Source organism: Tasmannia lanceolata, unplaced genomic scaffold (assembly GCF_043159265.1).
Source record: "Tasmannia lanceolata isolate RefF3 unplaced genomic scaffold, GAP_Taslan_0.1 ptg000002l, whole genome shotgun sequence".
Lineage (NCBI taxonomy): Eukaryota > Viridiplantae > Streptophyta > Magnoliopsida > Canellales > Winteraceae > Tasmannia > Tasmannia lanceolata.
Window position 1 is genome coordinate 37,893,876 of NW_027518679.1, and position 21,701 is coordinate 37,915,576.

General features: G+C 37.6%; 1 protein-coding gene and 1 non-coding gene across 2 annotated transcripts in view; one reads left to right on the forward strand and one right to left on the reverse strand.

Annotated features, from left to right (window-relative positions):
• The first annotated feature begins 2,307 nt into the window (after positions 1–2,307).
• Positions 2,308–2,425, forward strand: LOC143845803 (small nucleolar RNA snoR100). Its single transcript, XR_013234533.1, has one exon. It is a non-coding gene; the product is annotated as a small nucleolar RNA snoR100 (small nucleolar RNA).
• Positions 2,426–8,959: 6,534 nt separating this feature from the next.
• The window catches only part of LOC143872013 (uncharacterized), a 63,885-nt gene continuing 51,143 nt past the window's right edge, over positions 8,960–21,701 (reverse strand). The window contains exons 17-21 of the mRNA XM_077376710.1: positions 19,611–19,680; positions 17,873–17,952; positions 12,902–13,011; positions 11,530–11,778; positions 8,960–9,559 (exon numbers count right to left, since the gene is read on the reverse strand). Coding sequence (XP_077232825.1) covers positions 9,171–9,559; positions 11,530–11,778; positions 12,902–13,011; positions 17,873–17,952; positions 19,611–19,680 — 898 coding nt within the window. The 3' untranslated portion in view covers positions 8,960–9,170. The remainder of the gene's footprint in view (positions 9,560–11,529; positions 11,779–12,901; positions 13,012–17,872; positions 17,953–19,610; positions 19,681–21,701) is intronic.

Sequence of the window (21,701 nt, forward strand, 5' to 3'; positions counted from 1 at the left end):
GACCGTTCATCCGATGGGCTCTGCCTTGGATCCCTGATGCCCCTAAAATACACAATTGGGCACTCTAACATCCAATAATATGTAATCATTGGTCATTGAATGTTGACAAAAAACAGTTTATTGGATTTTAGACTGTCCAATTAGCGTAATTTTGAGCCATTAAAGATATGTATAAAATAAAATATAGGAGATGGACGGTCAGGATCAATCCAAGACAGGCCCCTCTATGTTACAGTACATGTATGTCACCTTGATTGAATCTTGTGGGTCCCACCTTAGACTGCCCACATGGAGAATTTGTCACAGATTTTTTCTATGGTAAACGGTGGGCCCCACCATCTCGACCCAAATCCATATATAGGGTGGGGCCCATAATTTTACACCATGTTCTGACAGGGTAGGTCCAGCCAACTCCACTAAAACTCATATATCCGGTGGGGTCCACCATTTTACCCCATTTCCCCCTAAGCCCATGCTCAGGGTGCGCCCACTATCCTACATCCTATGTTTTGATGTTATTTTTTACGCTCATGCATAATAGCATGAACCAAGAATGTTTTTTTTTGTGAAATGTGGTGCAGGACAATGAGGAGAAAGGCATTTTGGGGGTGCAGATCCTAAGAAACTCAATAATGTCAAGCATACTCGCTTGTTCGTTGGCCGTCATCCTGAATTGCGCCTTAGCAGCCCAAACCAACAACGCATATAACGCCGGCCAACACCTCCACAATTCCCTCTTCCGCTCCGAGGATGGACCCGCCCTGGCCCTGAAATTCGCCTCGGCTTCGCTCTTCCTAATGATCAGCTTCTTATGCAGTTCCATGGCCTTAGTTTTCCTACATGACGCGAGTGTCCTTATCAATTTGGCCGCCGGTGAATTCTCCACCGACCATACATTAGCTGTGCTAGATCGCGGGTGGATGTTGGCCACCATTGGCCACCGGGCGCTCTATGCCGCGGTGCCTCTACTGTTATGGATGTTCGGTCCTGTACCGGTTGTGTTCTCGTCTGTGGCGCTGGTTTGGGTGCTCTATCAGCTTGATTTTGCCGGTAATGGCAATAAATTAAGAAGACTTCCCGGTTGAAAATGGTGTTGTAACCATTGAGATAAGATTTTTATATGGTGTGTGGCAGTATAGGCTAGTATTTTTCAAAAAATATTGCAAGGCCCACTACATAGGTTGATTCAAAACGCCCATTTGCCGGGCCACAATGTAAATAGGCTGGCCCCTACTAAAATCATTTAGATAGGATGATCCTAACACTCCAACCTATAGAGTAATTGCATTATGAAAACCTCTATAGGTCGGAGGATTAGGATCATCCTATTTAAAATGATTTTTGGGGCACAGCCTATTTACGTTGTGGCCAGGCAAATGGAGGGTTTGGATCATCCTATGGAGTGGGCCTTACAAATAATTTTTTTTTAAAAAAGATCTACAAGATCAACAGTTTATACAAGACTAATTTGGATGATCTGCAAGATCAATGGTCTCAATTGTACTACACGTACCCATATGGGACCTGAAAAATGGTTTGTTAGCATCCGAACAGTGATTATCTGCGTTTACTTTACGATGAGATTGATCAATTCTCAAAATCAGAATATATACTAGCATTCTAGCTGGGCCCCACCCTCTCAATACAAGAGTAGTAAAATAATTGGCCCCACCACATCAAAATATTAAGTGTAAATGGTGGGCCCGCCCTATGCTTGGGTTTCGTGGAGATGTTGGGCCCCACCACATCAAAACATAGAGTGTAAATGTACAGCCTATTTAGTATTTACATTGTGGCGCTGGCGCATCAAAAGAACGGTTCGGATCATCTTAAGAAGTGGGCCTTACTTCATATTCAGCCCACAACATAAATAAGTTGTGCCATGAAAACTATTTCCATCAGATGATCATAACCTTCCAATCTATAGAGGGACTGCACCTTATGGAAACCTCTATAGATCGGAGAGTTAGGATCATCCCGTGTAAATGATTTTCGTGGAATTACCTATTCACACACTGTAGCCTAACAAATGAACGGTGTGGATCATTTGGGCAAGGGTAATTTTGTCATTATAGGAAATTATTTTGGTTTTCTTGTAATATAATACATGTCCAAGATAAAACCCTAGAGACCCTCCTCTATAAATACCTCTCGAGCAGATAGACGCCTCCACTCGTAGGGTTTGGAAATCTCTCTTCCTGTAAGATTTTCTTTCTAATTATTTTCTTATTTTTCCAATTTATCCTTACTTTTTTGTTTGTTTATTAGTTCTGTGCACAATAAGCCGATGCTCTGGATTAAGATATTGAATGAAGGAAGCATGGTAATGTGCACAGAGAGTAATTTCTTGAAAAAGGGTCATCATGTCTGCTCGCTCTGATGCCTTTGGGCCTTGATTTTGTGGGCCTGGATTCGACCCACATCCATTTTTTGTATCTTTTTTACTTGTTGAGGTAAAATCTATTTCAGTTAAAAGTTTTTATAGATTTTTGTTGAAAATCTTTTTTAGCTGTAGTAATTTTTAGGCAAAACCATGGTTACTAGAAATTTTTGTAATTGCTTTTCTTATTAGAGATTGATTGTGTGTTAATCGACCATGTAGAGTTTTCGTCTTTCGATTGATATGATTAGTTGTAGATAGCACAATCTAATCACCTGTGAGAGATAGGGTTCTGAGGTTCTTGACAAGAAAAACCAATTCAAGAGGGAAATGATATCAGCACTACTGTATTTTGATGAGGGCACTCCTCACTTTATTCAAAGTACGGTATGGCCCGCACCATAGGATGATCCGGCCACCGCCTAAATAGGTCGTGCTCCAAAAATTATTTCCATAGCTTGATCCTAAGTCCTAACACTCCGACCTATAGAGGGTTAGGATCAACCCTCTAACATTCAGATCCGAGGGTTAGGATCAACCTATGGAAATGATTTTTGGGGCATGACCTATTTAGTCTGTGGCCCAGCTACTGGACGGTTTGGATCATCCTATGGTGCGGGCCATACCGTTTGAGATCATCAGAATACGTTAGTGTTGATCTCATTTCGCTTTTCTTAATTATCAATACTATCGTTCTTCTGCTTTAAATAGCTTTTAATCTATTATTTTACCCATTTTACCCTTGGTTATGTTAACTTTTGACTTTTGTTATAGGCAATGTAAAAATCCCTAATCTCTCCTTTCAACAGTACAGGCAAGATTAAATCGTTTGAAAATCTCTCTCTCTCTCTCTTCCCCTTAAATAAAGGCAAGATTTGTTTCTCTTAAATGAGATTTTATATGGTGTAATCTCATTTAGTCCATTATTTTTCAAAATGTATGGGCTATTCTATGGAAATGATTTTGAGGCCACAACCTATTTATGTAGTGGCCCACCAAATGGACGGCTTGGATCATGCTATGACGTGGCCTGGACAGTACTTTTTGGGTAGGATTGTCCTATGGAAATGATTTAGAGGCCATAACCTATCAAATGGACGAAATTTCAGCCGTAATCTATTTAAATTTCAGCCGAAATCTCGGATGTTGGTCAAGACCGAAACCGAAATTGGAGAAATGTACCAAATTTCAGTAATTTTGCCAAAATTTTGAAAAAATATTACTTTTTTAATCCTTTACCAAATTTCGGTCCAAAAAACCGACATTTCGAGTCCTGTTACCAGATTTCGGCTGAAAGTTTGATTTCTGTGGGGACCGAAATTAACCCCGAAACCGAAATTTAAAACCTTGGACCTAAGTACCTAAAAGACCGGTGGGCCGGGGACCGGGTTTTGCGGAACCGAAAAGGTCTAGGTGGTACGGGCCATGTTATAAATGACTCATAATTTTACTGGTCAAAATTTGGTGAATCCGGACCCACCCGTACGTCCGGTGGATCGGCGGGTCACCCGGTTTTTTTTAATTCCCACAATATAAGGATGATCCAAAATCGTCCATGTGATGGGCCATAATGTAAATAGGTTGTGCTCAAAAATATCATTTCCATAGGATGAACCTAGTTGCATATTATTATTTATGGAAACCTCTTTGGATCGGAGGGCAAGGATCATCTCATAGTTAGCAAAATGTGATTTGCCAAAAAAGCAGGATGGCAAAAATTCGAGTTTAATACTATACTCGTTCAAAAAAGCATAGCAAAAAAAATGGAAACACAAGAAAATGAGTTTAGAATTTTTCAATTACAAAATATTGTGGGGGTAAAATTGGAAAGTTGGCCCAAAAAACCCAAAAAATATATTTAAACCCCATCTTAAACGTGCTTAAAACGTTTGCCTAAAAAATGCGGGACGTTTTAAACGGCACACCATAAAAAACGTTATTTAAAAAAAACGGAGTTTTGCTAACTATGGGTCATCCTGTGGAAAATATTTTTGGTGCACAACCATTTATGTTGTGTTCCATCACATGGGCGGTTTAGATCATTCTATGATGTGGTCCGTATAGTACTTTCTGAAAAATACGGGACTATAAGGGTAAGGGCTTACACCATATAATATGTCGATCATTTGGCTTTTTACACGCACCCGCAAGTTCACCCGGCCCAGCCTAGTTTTGACGGGAGCCGTACCGGCCGGGTCAAATTTCAACTGGTCACTAATTTGGTGACCCGGACCCGTAAATTAATGGCAGGCTGGGTGGACCAGTGTGTCAGGCTTACATCATATAAAATATCTAAATCTCATTTGAGAGAGATGTTTTCTTGATTTAAGAGTTAGAGAGAGATTTTCAAACGATTTAAGGTAGCTTTTTTGAGAGAGATTTTTAAACGATTTAATGTAGCCTCTAGGAGATTTTAGGGATTTCTACATTACCTACAACTAAACTAATATGGTAAAATGGGTAAAATAAAAGATTAAAAGACTTTTTAAGAACAATAACGTGGTATTAGTATCTAAGAAAATTTTGGGGGATTCTTGGCTTCGTTTGGCTGCTAGTAAAAAAAATTCCTTTTGATTTTTGTGGAATGAGGGAGGAGACAAGGGAGTGGACAAGCATTTATTAGACAAGAGTGTCATTATAAGTGGAGAGATAGGAAAGAGAGAGAGAGAGCATCATTCCTAGAAAATTACATGGGAGACTTTTAAGGAAAAGCTAATGTCACCACTAATTCTCCCACAAAAATCCAATGAATTTTTTTTTACTAGCAACCAAACGAATAGATACATTTTTACCCCGGGGTTTCTTGTAGTTTTCCCATAATAATAATAATAATAAATAAATCAAGTCTAAGTAAGACAATTGGTCAAACACCAAGACAACAATCCCATGAAAACTCATAGTTTCACGTGGGAAATTCTCGAGCGAATTGAACAAAATGTCTACTAATTAAAATAGGAGGAATGATAGATGCAAGGGCTCTCTTTATGCAAGGGCCAAAGAAGGGCCATTGAATAGATCGACATCATTTTTAAAGTCAGTTGAGAAACTGAATTCGGTTGCACTTAATTATTATTGAAGGCCCTTCTTTAGACCTTGCATAAAGAGGGCCCTTGCATCTATCATTCCTCTTAAAATAGATAATAAAATATCTCTCTGGAAGTTTTGCCCACAGCTTAAGGAAAGATTGCCAATGGAGGACATCAAAATACGAGAATTGCCAATGGAGGACACACTTTTGGAAAATTGTTAAAGAGCGTTGATAACCCCCTTTTGAGAGTTTGATAACCCCATTTATAGGGTTGATAACCCACTTTTAGAGACTTGATAACCCCCATTTCGTTCCTTTCTAAAAAATTTCAAAAGTGTGTCCCCCGTTGGCAATTCTTGTATTTTGATGTCCCCCATTGGCAATTTTTCCTTTGAGAATATACAGTTTACCTTCCGAGGAATATGCCTTCTAATCTTTAAATTTGGAGAAATCAAATTCTTGTGCATCAAGTGAATTTCTCCTCATGAAGAATACTTCGTACCCTTAGGCCTTGTTTGTTTTGGATTTTTAGAACTCTTTGTGAGTCCAAAACTGATTATTCTACTAAAATTTATGTTAATTTGAGTAGTGTATCAATGACAGGAGAGAAGTTGATGTACTTCACGTCAGAAGGATTCAATGGGGCAGATTGCCACGTACATTGCTGCTGGTGTCCCAAGTAATAAAAATGGGCGGATATATCACTTCCCAAAAAAAAGTTTACGCCCTTTTACTTGGATTGGAAAGGGCCAGTAGGGAAATGATATCTGCACTCCTCCGTGTCGTTAATGGCACAACTCTTTTTATTAAACACATTTGTGATTGGTTGTTGATAACTTTTGGAGAATTCTGAGATCCTTTAACTGCTAACAATGAGGTGTAAAATGAATACGCGACTGGGATTATTAAAAGAGGAATACGGGGCTATCATTTCCCTGTATATTGTAGAAAAATTAGGGCAGTGATAAATCGACTCCCCAAATGGATAAATTGACTCCCCATGTGCCTATCTCTCTCGCTCCCCATGTGTTTGACTCCCCATGTGTCTATCTCTCTCGCTCCCCATGTGTTTGACTCCCCATGTGTCTATCTCTCTCGAGGAGAGAGATAGACACATGGGGAGCGAGAGAGATAGACACATTGGGAGTCAATTTATCCATTTGGGGAGTCGATTTACCACTCCCCAAAAATTATTATTTATAAAAGTGGTATGCTAAACTCACACGTGCCTTGCATATTTTAGCTGAAAGGGCGCTCCCATTGGGGGAAAATCACCAAAGTGCATTAATATCTGGTAAAAGTCAACTAGCAAGAAATGCACTTTGGTCTCTTTCACCCAATGGGAGCCACCCTTTTCAGTTCAAATATGCAGGGGCTCCTATGAGTTTAGCATTCCTCCATAAAAGAGTGGACCTCCGAGAAACAAGTTAATTTTTATAAGGATTTGCTAGGAACCATCGCACCAGGCATTTCGCGGAACGGCTGTTGCATGAGAGAGCAGCCACATAGGATGAATAAATGAGTAAAGACAAAAAAGAGAGCCTATGTGGCTGCTCTCTCGTGCAACGGTCCGCGAAATGCTTTCTGCAATCGTCGCTAGCAAATCCCATGTTTCTATTATATTTCACCAACTCTGAATGGGCTTCACTCCTCCCCTCCTATGGCCCGGAGCCCATTTGGATACCTCGGATTTGGATTTTGATTTAGTCTGTTAATTTGGAAATCTATGGCCTATGATTTCAAATCCACATATTTCGAATTTTCTTTTATTAGTTCCAAGGATTTGCATGTCACATCTAAGATTTGCCAATGTCTTGGTTGGCTGGGCATTGAACTATTACGTGTGGTCGAAGAAAAGAAGTAAGACTCATGCCTTGAAAGGAGTGGCTTTGAAGAAAGCCATAACTGGTTTGAGGTGCAGGAGGGAGACATGAAACAATGCCTCAACCATAGAGCTACAAGCCCAACTCCTCTGCTTGCTCTTTTTTCCACCTTGCTCTATCCTTTGACATATAAAAAACAAATTTAATTTACACAAGTATATATTATGCCGACATAATCCTATCATCAATCATTGATCGTTTGGCTCTCCAGAAAACTGCTTGTGATCTTGTTTTAATGCAAATCAATGCACAATTGAAGAATGGTTTTTACTAATGTTATGTATTTGAATATAAGAGCACGAAAGGAACTCAAAAGACTTTGTTGAAGTGCCGTCACTTGTTCTTGCTGGCATGGAGGTATGTTAAATGGTTATTTAACACCCAAAAATACATACATAGGAAGATATTATAAGCCTTCAAATTGCACCAATAAGCTTGTTTTGGCTCTATATTTTTTTTTGTTTACTTTGATTTTCCTCAGTAAGGATCTCATTGCTACTCCGTGGACATCTTACTCCTATAATAAGACTTACCCCGATAGCAAGTGGAGAGATGGGGATAGAAAATCACTGCTTCCAAAATTCAAAACAAATACACGAGCATAAATAATTTTAGGGTTTCGATAAGGAACATCACATAAGCCATTTCGCATACGGGCTGTTGCATGAGAAAGAAGCCACGAGCTCAGATTTTGTCTCATTCATTTAATTTTATGAGGTGCTACTCTCTCATGCAACAGCTCCTACGTGAAATGGGTCCTAGCAAATCCCTCAGTTTCCTCCAATTTCTCACTTTTGTTGTTGCTAAGAATGGAGATTTTCTATTATTCATATGAGATATTCTGATATTCATTTCAAAAAATCAAGTTTCTTCCGCTTTCTAAGTTGGAGTAACTATGTCCATGAACAAAAAATAAAAAATCAACATTTTCTAATAACACATACACCAAAGAAGATATTAAACCTGTTATTTATAGATGCTTCGACAAACCTAGAATGCATATGGAATGTATGGATGTGATTATCTCCATATACAAAGGAGGAAGTTGTTTCCATGCTAATGGTATCATACTTTTTCTTGTCAAGTGTGGCTCACCATCACATTACTAAACCACTAAATTAGAAGAGGATGAGACACACTGCACTTGGGTGCGTTTGGATTACCAGAATAAGAGTTGGATGAATGGAAAGAAGCGGCGGAAATGAGATTGGGTGAAATTAAATGGGAAAAATGTTGGATCGTTTCCCGTCTTGATAGGTCTAATTTCAATTTCGTCCTGATTGGAATGAAATTTTTATTTAATTTTTTTTGTTTTAATTTGTTTTCATTCCGTTTCAAAGGTAATAGGAATATGAATTGGATTAGGATACGGATTCCAACTCCTGATTCCGGCAATCCAAACGCAGACTTAAAGAATACTGTAACATTGGAATAGATGCAACAGCTTCATCCTCCATGCTAAATAGAGGTTGCATCCACACATTCCACATGAAGTAGATAATATCACATTATTTGTAAACTAAGTCGGTGAAAATGACTATCAAGGTTAGTTTTATTTGTGCATGTGCTTAGAGAAGTGTTTGTTCCTCTTTCATTGTAAATTGGCTTTACAACTTCACAAAGTGCACAATAAAAAAGGAAAAAAAAAAAAAAGAATCCCAATGCATGTAAATACTAATTTAAATTCTTTTTTTTCTCTTCATTTAGAGATATTCCACTATAAGAGACTTAATAAATACACCTCTCCAAGACAATCAATAAGTCAGAAAGTTGAAAAAAAAAACATATATTGAGAAGATTCTAACAAAACCAATGTTAAAAATGAATATTACAAATAGAAAGGGAGCGAAAAATTTACCACCCCTCTTGTTGGAAGAATTTACAATCCGGATGAGGAAGTGTGATTTATTCTCTGAGCGCTCAACTTGGCGGGGACACCTTTCGCTCCTCGGCCTCTTCCGACGGACAGAGGCTTAGCTTTTGTTGTTGGTGGGGGAGCGGCAATGGCTGCCCACGGATCATCGGTGTCCATGGCAGGAGATTTCACATTCAGAGGTTTCGACAGTGTTTTTGGAGCGGGTGCAGCGATAGAGCCCCACAGATCATCTTCATCTGATGCAGTCTTTGAACTAAGAGGCTTGGATGATGCAGTCTTTGAACTAAGAGGCTTGGATGCTGTTTTTGGTGCAGGTGCAGCAATGGAACCCCAAAGATCATCATTTTCTTCTTTGGCTGGCTTTACTGTATTCTTGGGTCTTGAATTTACAGCTAAAAATTCAAACAAAAATGCATATTATTGTCAACTACTGCATATATAACTGTTCTCTTTCTAATTGGTAAAATTTAGTAGGGGGAACAATTTTTGCTCCTCCCTAAAGTAGCTCAAATCTGGTAAACATACTGCATTTTTAAGTTTTAACTGCATATATAACTGATCTCTGCAAATTGATAAAATTTAATAGGGGGGAACACTTTGCTTTTCCCTCAAGTAGCTCAAATCTGGTAAACATGCTATATTTTTAAGTTTCATTTGTAATTGTTGAAATTTATACTACATATTATTGTTAGTCACAGCATATATAAATGAACTCTTTCTAATTGGTAAAATTTGATAGGGGGGACATTTTTTGCTTCTCCCTAAAGTAGCTCAAACCTGGTATACATATTATATTATGGAATTTGCTAGGGACCATCATAGAAGGCATTTCGAAGATGGTCTGTCGCATGTCAGACCAGCCACCTAGTGAATTATGACAAAATCTGCTGAAAAGTGAGCCTCTGTGGCTGTGGCTGGTCTGACATGCAACAGACCATCTGTGAAATGCCTTCTGCGATGGTCCCTAGCAAGTCCCTTATATTATTTACACTACATATTATTGTTAGTCACTGCATATACAACTGATTTCTTTCTAGTTGGTAAATTTAATGTGTGTGTGTGTTTTTTTTTCTTTTTTTTGGGGGGGGTGGGGGACCACCTTTTGTCCTACCTAAAGTAGCACAAATCTGGTAAACATGCTATACTTTTAAGTTTCATTTCTAATTGGTGAATTTATTATAGTACATATTATTGTTAATTACTGCATATACTGTATTTTTGGGTCTTGAATTCACAACTGAAAATTCAAACAAAAATGCATCAATAGTAGAGAGATATCTTTCTTATTAGTAAACTACAGGGGAATATACTGTGGGGAACACTTTTTGCTTCTCCCTAAAGTAGCTCAAATCTGGTAAAACATGGCACATATTTATTAGATCCGGGATGTGTTCATCATTTGATTATGCCGAAATATTCCTGCAATCCAAACAGGGCCTAAAGGAACAAATCCAAACATGTACGTATGTAGGTGCCTTCACCACAAGTGTGTTTAATACATGCATTTTATTCAGATACATGCTTATCAGCCTATGAATGTATATCTAATTAAGTAATTATCTATAGGTACATATGAAGGTGTCTTCACCACAACTACAATGGAAAGTATGTTAATTCTCATTTTCTGGACCACAGTTTCAGACATTACTTTTAGCTTTCCATTAGCATGTTTGTTCTGTTATTTGCAACAGACAGAAGGAAGGCAAGCGTTAAAAGCTCAAGATTGGTGATGGGGACATCACCAATCTTGGGCGTGGATTCAAGGTTTAAAAGCGCAAACGTGGACGAGACTGATGGTGGAGACTCTAGCATGGGCCACAGACATGGGTGTCGCCCTAAACTGTCCTAAAGTCTTAATTCCATTAGGAGTGTAGGATTTTCCCTAAATTAGGTATTGTCCTGCATCAATTGGCCAATCCTGTGTAGTGACAAGATTTTCATAAAGAATGTACAAAAAGCTTGGCAGTGGCAAACTCGCCAATGTAGCGAACGAATCACCCTAATGATAGGAGTTGCCTAAATCTCAAGAGCTAAGAAGCTGAGTCAGCTAGGTTTAGTTCTGAGTTGATTGGTTTTGAAACATTATACTAGCTTGAATCAGTGTAGTTAAAGTCTTCCCAACCAGGATGCAGCATGTGTCTGGTTTGGAATTACTTAGCTTACTGTTGAGAAGAGGAAGATGAAATTCAAAGATAGAAAATTTCCCTTCTTTTTCTTCAAGGGCACGCAAGGCTAAAGATGCCGAAACCTTATAAATGCTTCTTGGATGAAATGCACTCCCTAAAATGTTATGTGAGACCAGAGCAAGTTTTCTGTTACATAATTAAATGGGTGGAAACTATAAAGGTTAATATTCACTTACCATGCTGTTTTGGTTGCATTACAGGCCGTTTCTGAGCAGCTTGTATGTTTGAAAGGGCTGGAGGGGGCTTTTGCTCCCCACCTGGCTCGATGTCATCCCACCCATCTTTATCAGCATCGAGCTCTTCACTGATTCCATTTTCAATTTCTCCCCAACCGTCTGTTGATGTCGGAGATGGAGGGATGGGCACATCAGCAGAATCCGTACTGGAATTTGCATGCATTGGCGCGATATCTAGAGAGTCCATCACTACAACATTTGCCATAAGTACCAAAATTAGAGGTTAATCAGTTTTAACCATAGAACCATAGATGAACAGATTGATGGAAACCTATGTCACAAATATCTCCTATATTTTAAAAATATAGCGATTTTATCGCAGTATTTTGATAAAACAACAAAATCCCGATATAATCCCGAGAATTTTAAAAATATAACGATATTTTCATTTATCGCGATAATATCAAGATAATATCACGATATTTTTACGATATTTTTTATTTTATTTTCTCTTAATGTATATATTTTTAAATAATTTCATTTTACCATTTTCCCTGATAAAAACCCGGAAAAAAAATATATATATCCCAAGATTTTCCCCTTGCCAAAAAATTTCCGAGAAGATATTTGTGACATTGATGGAAACTGGCAAGCTTCAACAACCTGACACATTGTATATCTATTCAATTATATGATCAGATTGAAAATGTGTCATACCAATGTTAGTTACTAATAACAATGTTCAACACCTACGGCAATTATGACAAAAGCTACATGAATTTAATCCCTTCAATTTGAAGGTTGGTTGAATCGAGTAGATCTATGTTACACCAACAAAATCCTTTTTCAACTTTATGTAGCAATTGTTGTACTAGTTGTTCCTATTTGTACAAAAGTATAATTTCAAGTGTGATTCTAACACTTCATCCTAAAGCAAGAAATGGGGAAGTCCTCATAAAACCAATGTTACTCCTTGCAGGATTCCACATATACGGTGACTAGACTATGGATAGTTAGAAAGGATTTTAGTCATTATAAGGTTGATATAAGGCCCTGTTTGGATTGCATGAAAAACATTTCTGACAGATATTTTCTAGGGAAAATTTTTCTTTCCACGATTTTAGAGGGAAATGATATGATTATGGTTAATTTAGAGGGATATTATAATAAATTGAAGGTCTCTAAGTGAAAACTGAATAGATTTGGATCAAATTATCTTCTTTCCCATTTAAAAAATAAGAAAATTTAGAAATTTTTTTCCTTTCCATTTTTTCCAAAAAATTCCTGCAATCCAAAAAGGGCCTAAATGAACAGATGTTATTTGCAAAAGTCAAACAAAAAGCAAGATACACCATAGATGGAAAACACATACCCGAGCTGGAATTTGAGGTTGCAGAAACAAGTGGTGTGTTAACATTTGCTGAAGCAGCTGGAGCTTGTTCCAAAACTTTTCCCTTGAGTGTCAACGAGCTCATAGCCCATCTACAATTTTTTACAGCAAGTCAGTCTTATCACCATTATTTTTACTGATCAAGTTAAATAGAGTCAATTCAAAAATAATCTACCCCCAAGACAATCCACACATCATGAATCTGATTGGCCAGCACTCCTAGGAAACCCACAACCATGGTTTAAAATTTCGGCCAATATCCGAAATCTCGGCCAAATTTAATGATTATTTTTTTCCAGAATTTAAAATTTCGGCCAAAAATTCAGACTTTTCCAATTTTTTTTTACCGAATTTCGGCCGAAATCGATTCTGAAACCGAAATTTTAAACCTTGCCCATAACATGGTTCCAGCAGCCACATAACCTGGATCTGTTCTGTCAGATCAGAAAACCATGTTTTCTTGAGCCATGACTGTTATGAACCTGAGACAGAAAACTGACCAGCGGATCCACATTCACGAACTGGAATAACCTTGGCCTTTATCCCAGTTGACCAGGGTCATGACCAGGCAAAGCCAGTTTAGCAAGATAGCTTGTGTATACTAGATAGGATATATGTACTGTATAGACTTAGTAGAACAGAGGAAATATATTATAAACATCACAGAATATACAGCTAATAAGTGAGAATACGAAGCATTAGCACCACCTAGGGTACTTATGAATAACCTTGGCCTTTATCCCAGTTGACCAGGGTCATGACCAGACAAAGCCAGTTTAGTAAGATAGCTTGTGTATAATAGATAGAATGTATGTACTGTAGACTTAGTAGAACAGAGGAAATATATTACAAACATTTTTTAAAAAAAATTGACAATTTCATTGATACTATAAAGATTACATTGGGGACCAGGGGTCCCTACTTGCATTACATAGAATCAACTAAGGGTGGCCAGGAGCATACTCCTAGGCCAGTAAAAAACCAAAAGAAGTGATCTTCAGGGTCAACTGCTACAGTGAGGTCTACACTTCCATGCACTGCCACGCCGAATAACTATTTCACTTCCCTTTCGAATCCTTCATCTACTATCACAGCCGAGAGTGCCTTCACCATTCGCCCTTCCTTTCCTTTACATTGCCCAATGGTCTCAATTGAATCGAATCCAACAAAAAGTGCCATATTTGTGGGCCCCATCAAGTCATATGTGTGACCTGCCAAGTCACACAGACTTCTCCACCACTTTCTAGCTGGCAAATTCGATTTTCAAAAATCCCGCTCAAAGGCCTGAAGCTATTGTGCGCCCCTAACCGTGCATGATAGCCAACCCATCGAATTCGATCTTCGACAGCCTCCACCTTGCGCCACCGCCCGTCCCGGGGGATCTCCAATAAACCACCAAGCCAAAAACCCTAGTCTAACCCTAGAGACCACCATTATTCACCCTAACATTCTTTCTCTTCACTTCCACCAAACCCTAAATCCCTAACCCTACTCTACTTTCCACCTAACCCTAGTCTTACCTCCTTCCTCAACAACTACCTCTCTAGCCACCACCTTCCACCACTCCAGGTAGTAGCTAACTACCTGCAACTCAAAACACCTATCCTAACATAAACCCCGGCCCTTTTAGCCCAAACCTTGCACCTCGATCAAACCCATCTTTTATCCCCCAATCTCCAGACGGCAACCCCAATGCTATCTCCGGCTACCCATCGCCTCCTCAACACGACCCCCAGATTCAGCGACTCACGGCTTCCCAAAGCCCTTTGCCCGTCATCCGCCACACCATTTCCGACATCCCACGTGCCTTCCGTGTTTCACGAGGGATAAGAGGGTTTGGAATAACCGGCCGTCTCAATACTGCCGTCCGCATCCTCCATCATACTTTTTCTCCACCATCATCTCCACATCCAACCTCCTCCTTTTTTCCCCCGAATCCGGCCACCCTTTTTCATACTCCTGCCACGTCCACCACTTCTGACGACTCAGCAGCCCACTTTCTCCATCCACCCTACCCAATTCCGATCCTTTTCCCATTAAATCCGGCCCACTCGGACCCAGATCCGGCCATTCCGCACCTCCAGCCACCATTGTTGCATCCCCTGCGAGATTTGCCCAACTCCGGGCATCATCCGACCACCAACACCTACCTTGCCCATCAAGGGAGAGAAATGAAGAGATCAGAAAGTATGAGAGATAGATCTAAGAGAAAGAGGGGAGATCAGAAAAAGCAGAAAGAGAGATAAAAAAAATGAAAGAAAAGGAGAGAGAGAGAGAGAGAGAGAGAGAGAGAGAGAGAGAGAGAGAGAGAGATGAAATCGCCTCCCTCCCTAGGGTTTCCATCGACCTAGGGAGGGAGCACACAAAAGCCCCATCCTTTTTGCTTTTTTCACGAAAGCGCCTCGTTCAGATTTGTGTCTTCACCGAAATATATTATAAACCTCACAGCATATACTCCTAATAAGTGAGAATATGAATCATTAGCATCACCTAGGGTACTAATAACATACTGCTTTGCCAAAAAGCTATTTATATTATACTGTATTATCCTATCTTATAATATATTTCATAACAAATGTATGGTTCCTAACAATTTACAATGTATCACTAACTGTTTACATTGTATGATACATACTGGAAAGGGAAAGAAAAGGATACATGCAAATGTGGAATCCGTTCTTCAGTGTTGATTCCTTTCTAGAAAGAAAGGTACAACCTATAATAAGAATGGCTATTTACAATTTAGTTTTTCTATGGAATAAATCCGTACAGGCCTTTGGCTTAAAGTCATGGATATGCTCCCCATTGGCGTGAGTTCGAATCCCCGCGGGCTTAACCGATGCTTGTGGTTTACGGGTGATTGCACGCATCTGTAGGGAATAGTCCCGCCCTAAAAATTGGGGTGGGGATACCCGATGTCATACAAAAAAAAAGTTTTTTGTATGGAATAAATCAGCTAGTGAAGAAGATGAAATTTCGGCGGCTCTAAAAGATGGTACTCATGCATATTAGTCCAAGATCAATACAAATTAAATTCCATCTGTTTCCTGCATATGTATCCCACTTTATCTTTAGGTTATTGTACACTACTTTTACTATAAGCTTACACAAAAACAGAAATCCTGATAAAGAAGTTTCCAACGTTTCAATGAAAATCCAGCAAAGATCCTTCAATTTTCATCAATGGATTCTAGAATTTGGAGGAACAGTATATCAATAGATGCTCATCACAATAGCTCATCCAGTTTTGAAACAAATCCGGCAGATGATTATAGAATCCATACGAAGCTTGTGGTTTCGTTGACTAGGATAATGCTGAACAACAAAGTTGTGTTTGGGAATATTGACAGTAGTAGGCAAGAAAATTGTTTATTGTGGATAGACTTCCAGCTACAGAAGCTCTCAAATTTCAGGCACCAAAAGACTTCTACACATGCAACATCTAGGGATAAGTGTTTTAAAGGAAGCAAGAAAGACTAGCATGTTGAAGCAAGAACTAAGTTTTGATTAAGCAATTACAAATGAAGATATTCACATCCAGATCCCATTTCACAACTAAAGTTTCAAGAATAAAAGACCGTCATAAGGTGTGTGGAGTCTTAAAATGCAACATTAACGAACCCAATTGCAAGTGGCAACTGACGAAGTACAAATATGGACTTGGTTTCGGTGAAAATTTTAAACCATGGTCCTGTGTGGAAACTCCCCAAGAGGCTTCTTTCAATGCCCAATTAACCAATAATTTTTTTTATTCCCAACCGAATTTTAGAAAAAATAACCTCCTCTTCAAAATTTCCTTGGTTCTTCACCAACCATAAGCACCAAATGGAAGTACCAACGCTGAACGAGCACTACCGAAGTTTTGGGGGAGGACTGGCACAATCCCAAACAAATTGAAATACTTGGTCTAGATCCTTTTTGCAGCTTGCAATCTAAATTGTATGATCATCCGTCTCTTCTTCCTCTTTGCAAAGCATGAACCTGTTTGCATGTGGGGGATGGCAGGCAGCCTGTTTGTTCTCTTGCTCCCTATGCGGGAGATGTTTTGCCTTATGTCTTTTGTGCTTTTGTGCTCTTTTTCACCTTTTGTTTCGTTCTAGAATGTCTTCCATTTTTAATAATATTTACTAGTTCAAAAAACATAATAAACTAAAACAGTAGATACAAAGTGACAAGTAGAGAAGGGATTAAAGAAAAAACTACAAGTTAAATTGGAGAAAAGGAAAAATGCCAACACGAGAAGGATACGATAAAGATAAGTCCAGAAACAATAAAAGAGAAACATACCACTTTTTCTATCTAACACTATCTTATCAAGCTCAATAATTACGGAAACAATTGCACACTTTAATGTAAAAGATGCAAACTTGAAGAAGTCTACTCTCATGGTTAAAATAAGTGAGAGAGGAGCGTGGACATGGCCAAGTTACTGTGCACAAGTCAAAAGTTCTTAAATTGGCATGAATAAAGAGAAAAATGTTTAGATATATATTAAAAATAAGGAGAAAAATGATGAGATATATATTAAAATATACACTATAGGGCGGCCCAGGTCCAGTGCACGAGGCTCCCGCCATTGCGGGGTCTGGGGAGGGCTAGATGTATTCAGCCTTACCCCTGCTTTACAGAGAAGCTGTTTCCGTGACTCGAACCCGTGACCACCAGGTCACAATGGAGCAACCTTACCGTTGCTCCAAGGCTCGTCCTCTAACAAGAGAATAAAAATAAAAATAAGGGGACTGATATTTTCACTCCCTCACTTTAATTCTGGAAGCCCTCTAATTTTAACAAGATCTCAATCGCCAATCATAGAGATTATAGGGTTGCCAATATCACAAGAAGGCTTGTTGTGTAAATACCAATCACCAAGAATAAAATTTATATGGATAACAGCACATTGGATGCAAATTTATTGTGAGATTGCGACTCCCATAGAAGATAGAAGTGACTCACCCAAGCAAACTTGCATTTCCAGGTATTGATGGTAGTCCACCACCACCACTTGCAGTTCCGCTAGTGTCTCCTGTAATTATCTGCATGAAACCACACAAAAAAAGGTCAATGATACTTCAATAAACAAAATCCAAAAGGACCAATCAACTGGAAAAGTTTGCAATTAAATATAACGTTATAGTGCATAACAAGAACCAAATAGAAATAGTACAACTCTCTACGTTAAGGACTAGTAAGAATTCCATATAATACGTCTAATAATTTGTCTTTCATGTTTGAAATGAAATAATAAGACCTTTTTGTCATAATACAACAATTAGATAGTCTAAATAGTCGTTTTCGAAAAAAGAAGATAGTATAAATAGTATGGTGGCCTCAACAAATAAAAAACCTAGGGTCATACTTGCTTCTAAATTCTATCTCCATGCCCCGCATGTCATTTCTAGGTAATTTCATGGTTTTTTTTCTTTTTGACAAATAAATCTTATGATATTATTTGAAATTGCACAAAAGAATCGCTAGAACCAGAAATTAGAAAAGGATGGCAATTGAAAAGAAAGATTGAAAGAATACATCTTCAATTTTTATGAATTATTTTAATTTTTATTTGAAGTTTGGGAACCTTTTTAGTTGAGTTTTAGAAAGTCTAGATTTTGGAAATAGATGGGCTGCTTGGAACTTCTATATTCTAGAAGTCTACCCAAAAAAAAATTATTACTTCCCAATTTTTATTTTTATTTTAAAATGGTAGACAGATATATTAATAGAAAGACCGAGATGATCCGATTAAAAAAGAAAAATATAAAAGCACCCACACTCCAAAGCTATATATATATATATATATATATATATATATATATATATATATATATATATATATATATATATATATATATATATATATATCGGGAGAGAATCGAAAAGAGCTAGAGATTGCATCGGAACTCGCTCTCTAGCTAACCCATCTGCTACCTGATTAGCAGAGCACGAACATGAAGGAAAACTGCCTCTAAGGACCTCAACCAGTCAAATATCTCACCAAACCACGTACCAAAATTGATAATAAACTGACTCCTCAAACAACTTTATAGACGTGAAAAAAGTTAAAAAGTTGCGACAAGATATGAACTCACAACCTAAATCTAAAGCCAAAGATTCTAAACTACTATCTGATGCATTTATATTGTGTTATAACTAGTGTATTAATTAATAATATAACACACCACACGTATATCAATAGAAACATGCATTTAAGATTTTATCGAGTCACCACTCGACTCAAGTTGAGTCAAGTTTTTTAGAATTTAAACCATGATATCTAATCATATACATGCAAAGGTTATTCAGGACCCTGCCAAGCTACACAACCTGCATTTCGAAATATACCTAATTAAAGCCATATCAAGAAGAAATAAATAACCTCCCCAAAGAAGTAGAAAGCATCAATGAAATGTACAAAGTCTGCAAATATTTCTTGTTTAACAGAACCAAACTTGGGAAAAAATTGTAGGAAAAAAGAAATGGAACATTTTTTTTTGAGCAACCAGAATAAGAATAAAGTTGTTGTCATTCAAGAAATGGATAGATACCAAAATCTAAACTTATGTGGCTCTATGTTACTATGATAGAAACATAAAACGAAATGGACACAATAAACAATCTAAGGTTAAGAATATTCATAACTAATTCTGGAAAAACTGCCTAGGTAAATAAAAACAAGAAGAAAGTAATCACATACCTTTTCATGATGTTGTTTTGCTATCTGCAAAAATTGATCAATTGCCTGAAATGCTTTTGTTCTAACATCACTGGCATATAGAAAAAATTAATATATTAATTTGTCTCATATAAGTTGAATGAATAATATACTCAAAGGTCCATTCTAATTTAATGAAAATCTTGATAACATTGGAGAAGTCTAACCAAAGCAAAGCAAAACATTTGAGATAAAACTAGTTTTCCATATAACTTCTTGTCTCAAGAAGCGATGAGAAGTATGATTATATTACATATCTCTACTAGCAAACTTCAGTCTAGTAGAGCGAAACTTCAGTCTAGATAAAACTAGTTTTCCATATAATGAGAATCTCTCACCCACACTAGGATGTTTGCCTCGCATTATCTTTTTCATAAAAAGTGAAAATAAAAGCCAACAATATATCACACAAATGAATACTCAAGTGTAGAAAGTGTACCAACATAACCAACTAAAATTGGAACGCATAAAGCATGCCAACTTTATTTCACATGTAAGCTTCAAATTATCCAAAGAACTAGAATCAGGCAGTAAGAGAGATGACGAAGATTAAAGACCATGAAGAAGAGAAAGAGATAGATAAATACAATATATGCACAAATATATACACTCAAGCAAATTGATGCCGAAATACATTATAGGGTCATTAAGACTTGTTAAAGGAGAAAGGACAAAGAAAAGAGGGCCTCATTCTACCAAATTGGCAGCATCATGCTAATGTTAGCACATGTCATTTTTTGATGTCACCAGAGGACCCACATGTTGAAGCCGAATTGGAAAACCCCCATATACACTAGCATTGTTTCAGTGAAGAATCTTCGGGAATTGTTAGATTATTTTCCAACTTTAGAGGATGGCTTTTAGAGGCTTCCTATTTGGTATGAAAGCCTCGCTTTAGTATCTTAGAGTGAATTGGCAATACATTTTGAGGAACATTCTTGGGATAACTTTATTAGGATGGCTTTTAGAGGCTTCCTATTTGGTATGAAAACCACGCTTTAGTATCTTAGTGTGATTGGTAGTGTGAATTGGCAATACATTTTGAGGAACATTCTTGGGATTGAGATCTACTCTGGGGATTGAGCTCTTTCACCACTTATGGAGTCTAAACCTACACTTCAGAAATAGACCTCTTTGGCTGCTTGCAGTTTTCTAAGTCTTAGACTCCTGTTTACAAGGTAATCATCCTTTGCAATCTTTACCTTACCAGCAATAATTTTATGCTATGATATGTGGACACGGATTCGTATGTCGAGTGCCGACAAGGATGCAAGGCATCTGACACGACAACCCCTAAAAATCTAGAAATTGGGATATTCCCATACACATAAAAACATATAAAATTACTTATTACTAATAATAATAATTTGTAAAAAGATAGTATGGTTTCATTTAATACACTAATAAATTTTAGGATTAATAACCTTTAAGTCTAAAAAAAGAAATAATCAAATAATAATGCATTCATCAATCTAATCATGTTTTCTTTAGTCTTCAATATGCAACGAGAAAAAGAAAATGATAGGATACAATGAAAATAATATTGGAAGAAGAGTTTGTTTAGGGTTTTAGGTTTAATGGGGAAAGGGGGTGGCAACAAATATTAGTTAAAGAAGAGTTAAAAGAAGATTTTATAATAAAATAAGAGTAAATGATAAAATAGGATTTAAACACAATATTCAATAATAAATAGTATTTCATTTGAAACTCTACAAAAACGTATCGACATGTCCACATTAGTCTAACACTTCTAGCACTACGTTTACAAGTGTCGAAAGGAGTGTCGATATATGTTGACATGCGTGTCGACACAGTGTCAACACGCGTGTCAGCTATAAAAAGTGTTGGCTAAATAATAGGCTCTATGCATTCTAAAATTTCAGCGATCTATGATTTATCATCCATACCTTGATTTTAGAGGAGATTACCGATTTCTGATATTTATGGACTTTTACGGACTGATCTTGATTTAAAATAAATAAAAGCCAGGAATTTCTAGAAAGATAATTATATTAATCCTGGTTTAATCATGAGTTTGTGGCTGTAATTTAATGGCCAGCCCCTTGCATGCAA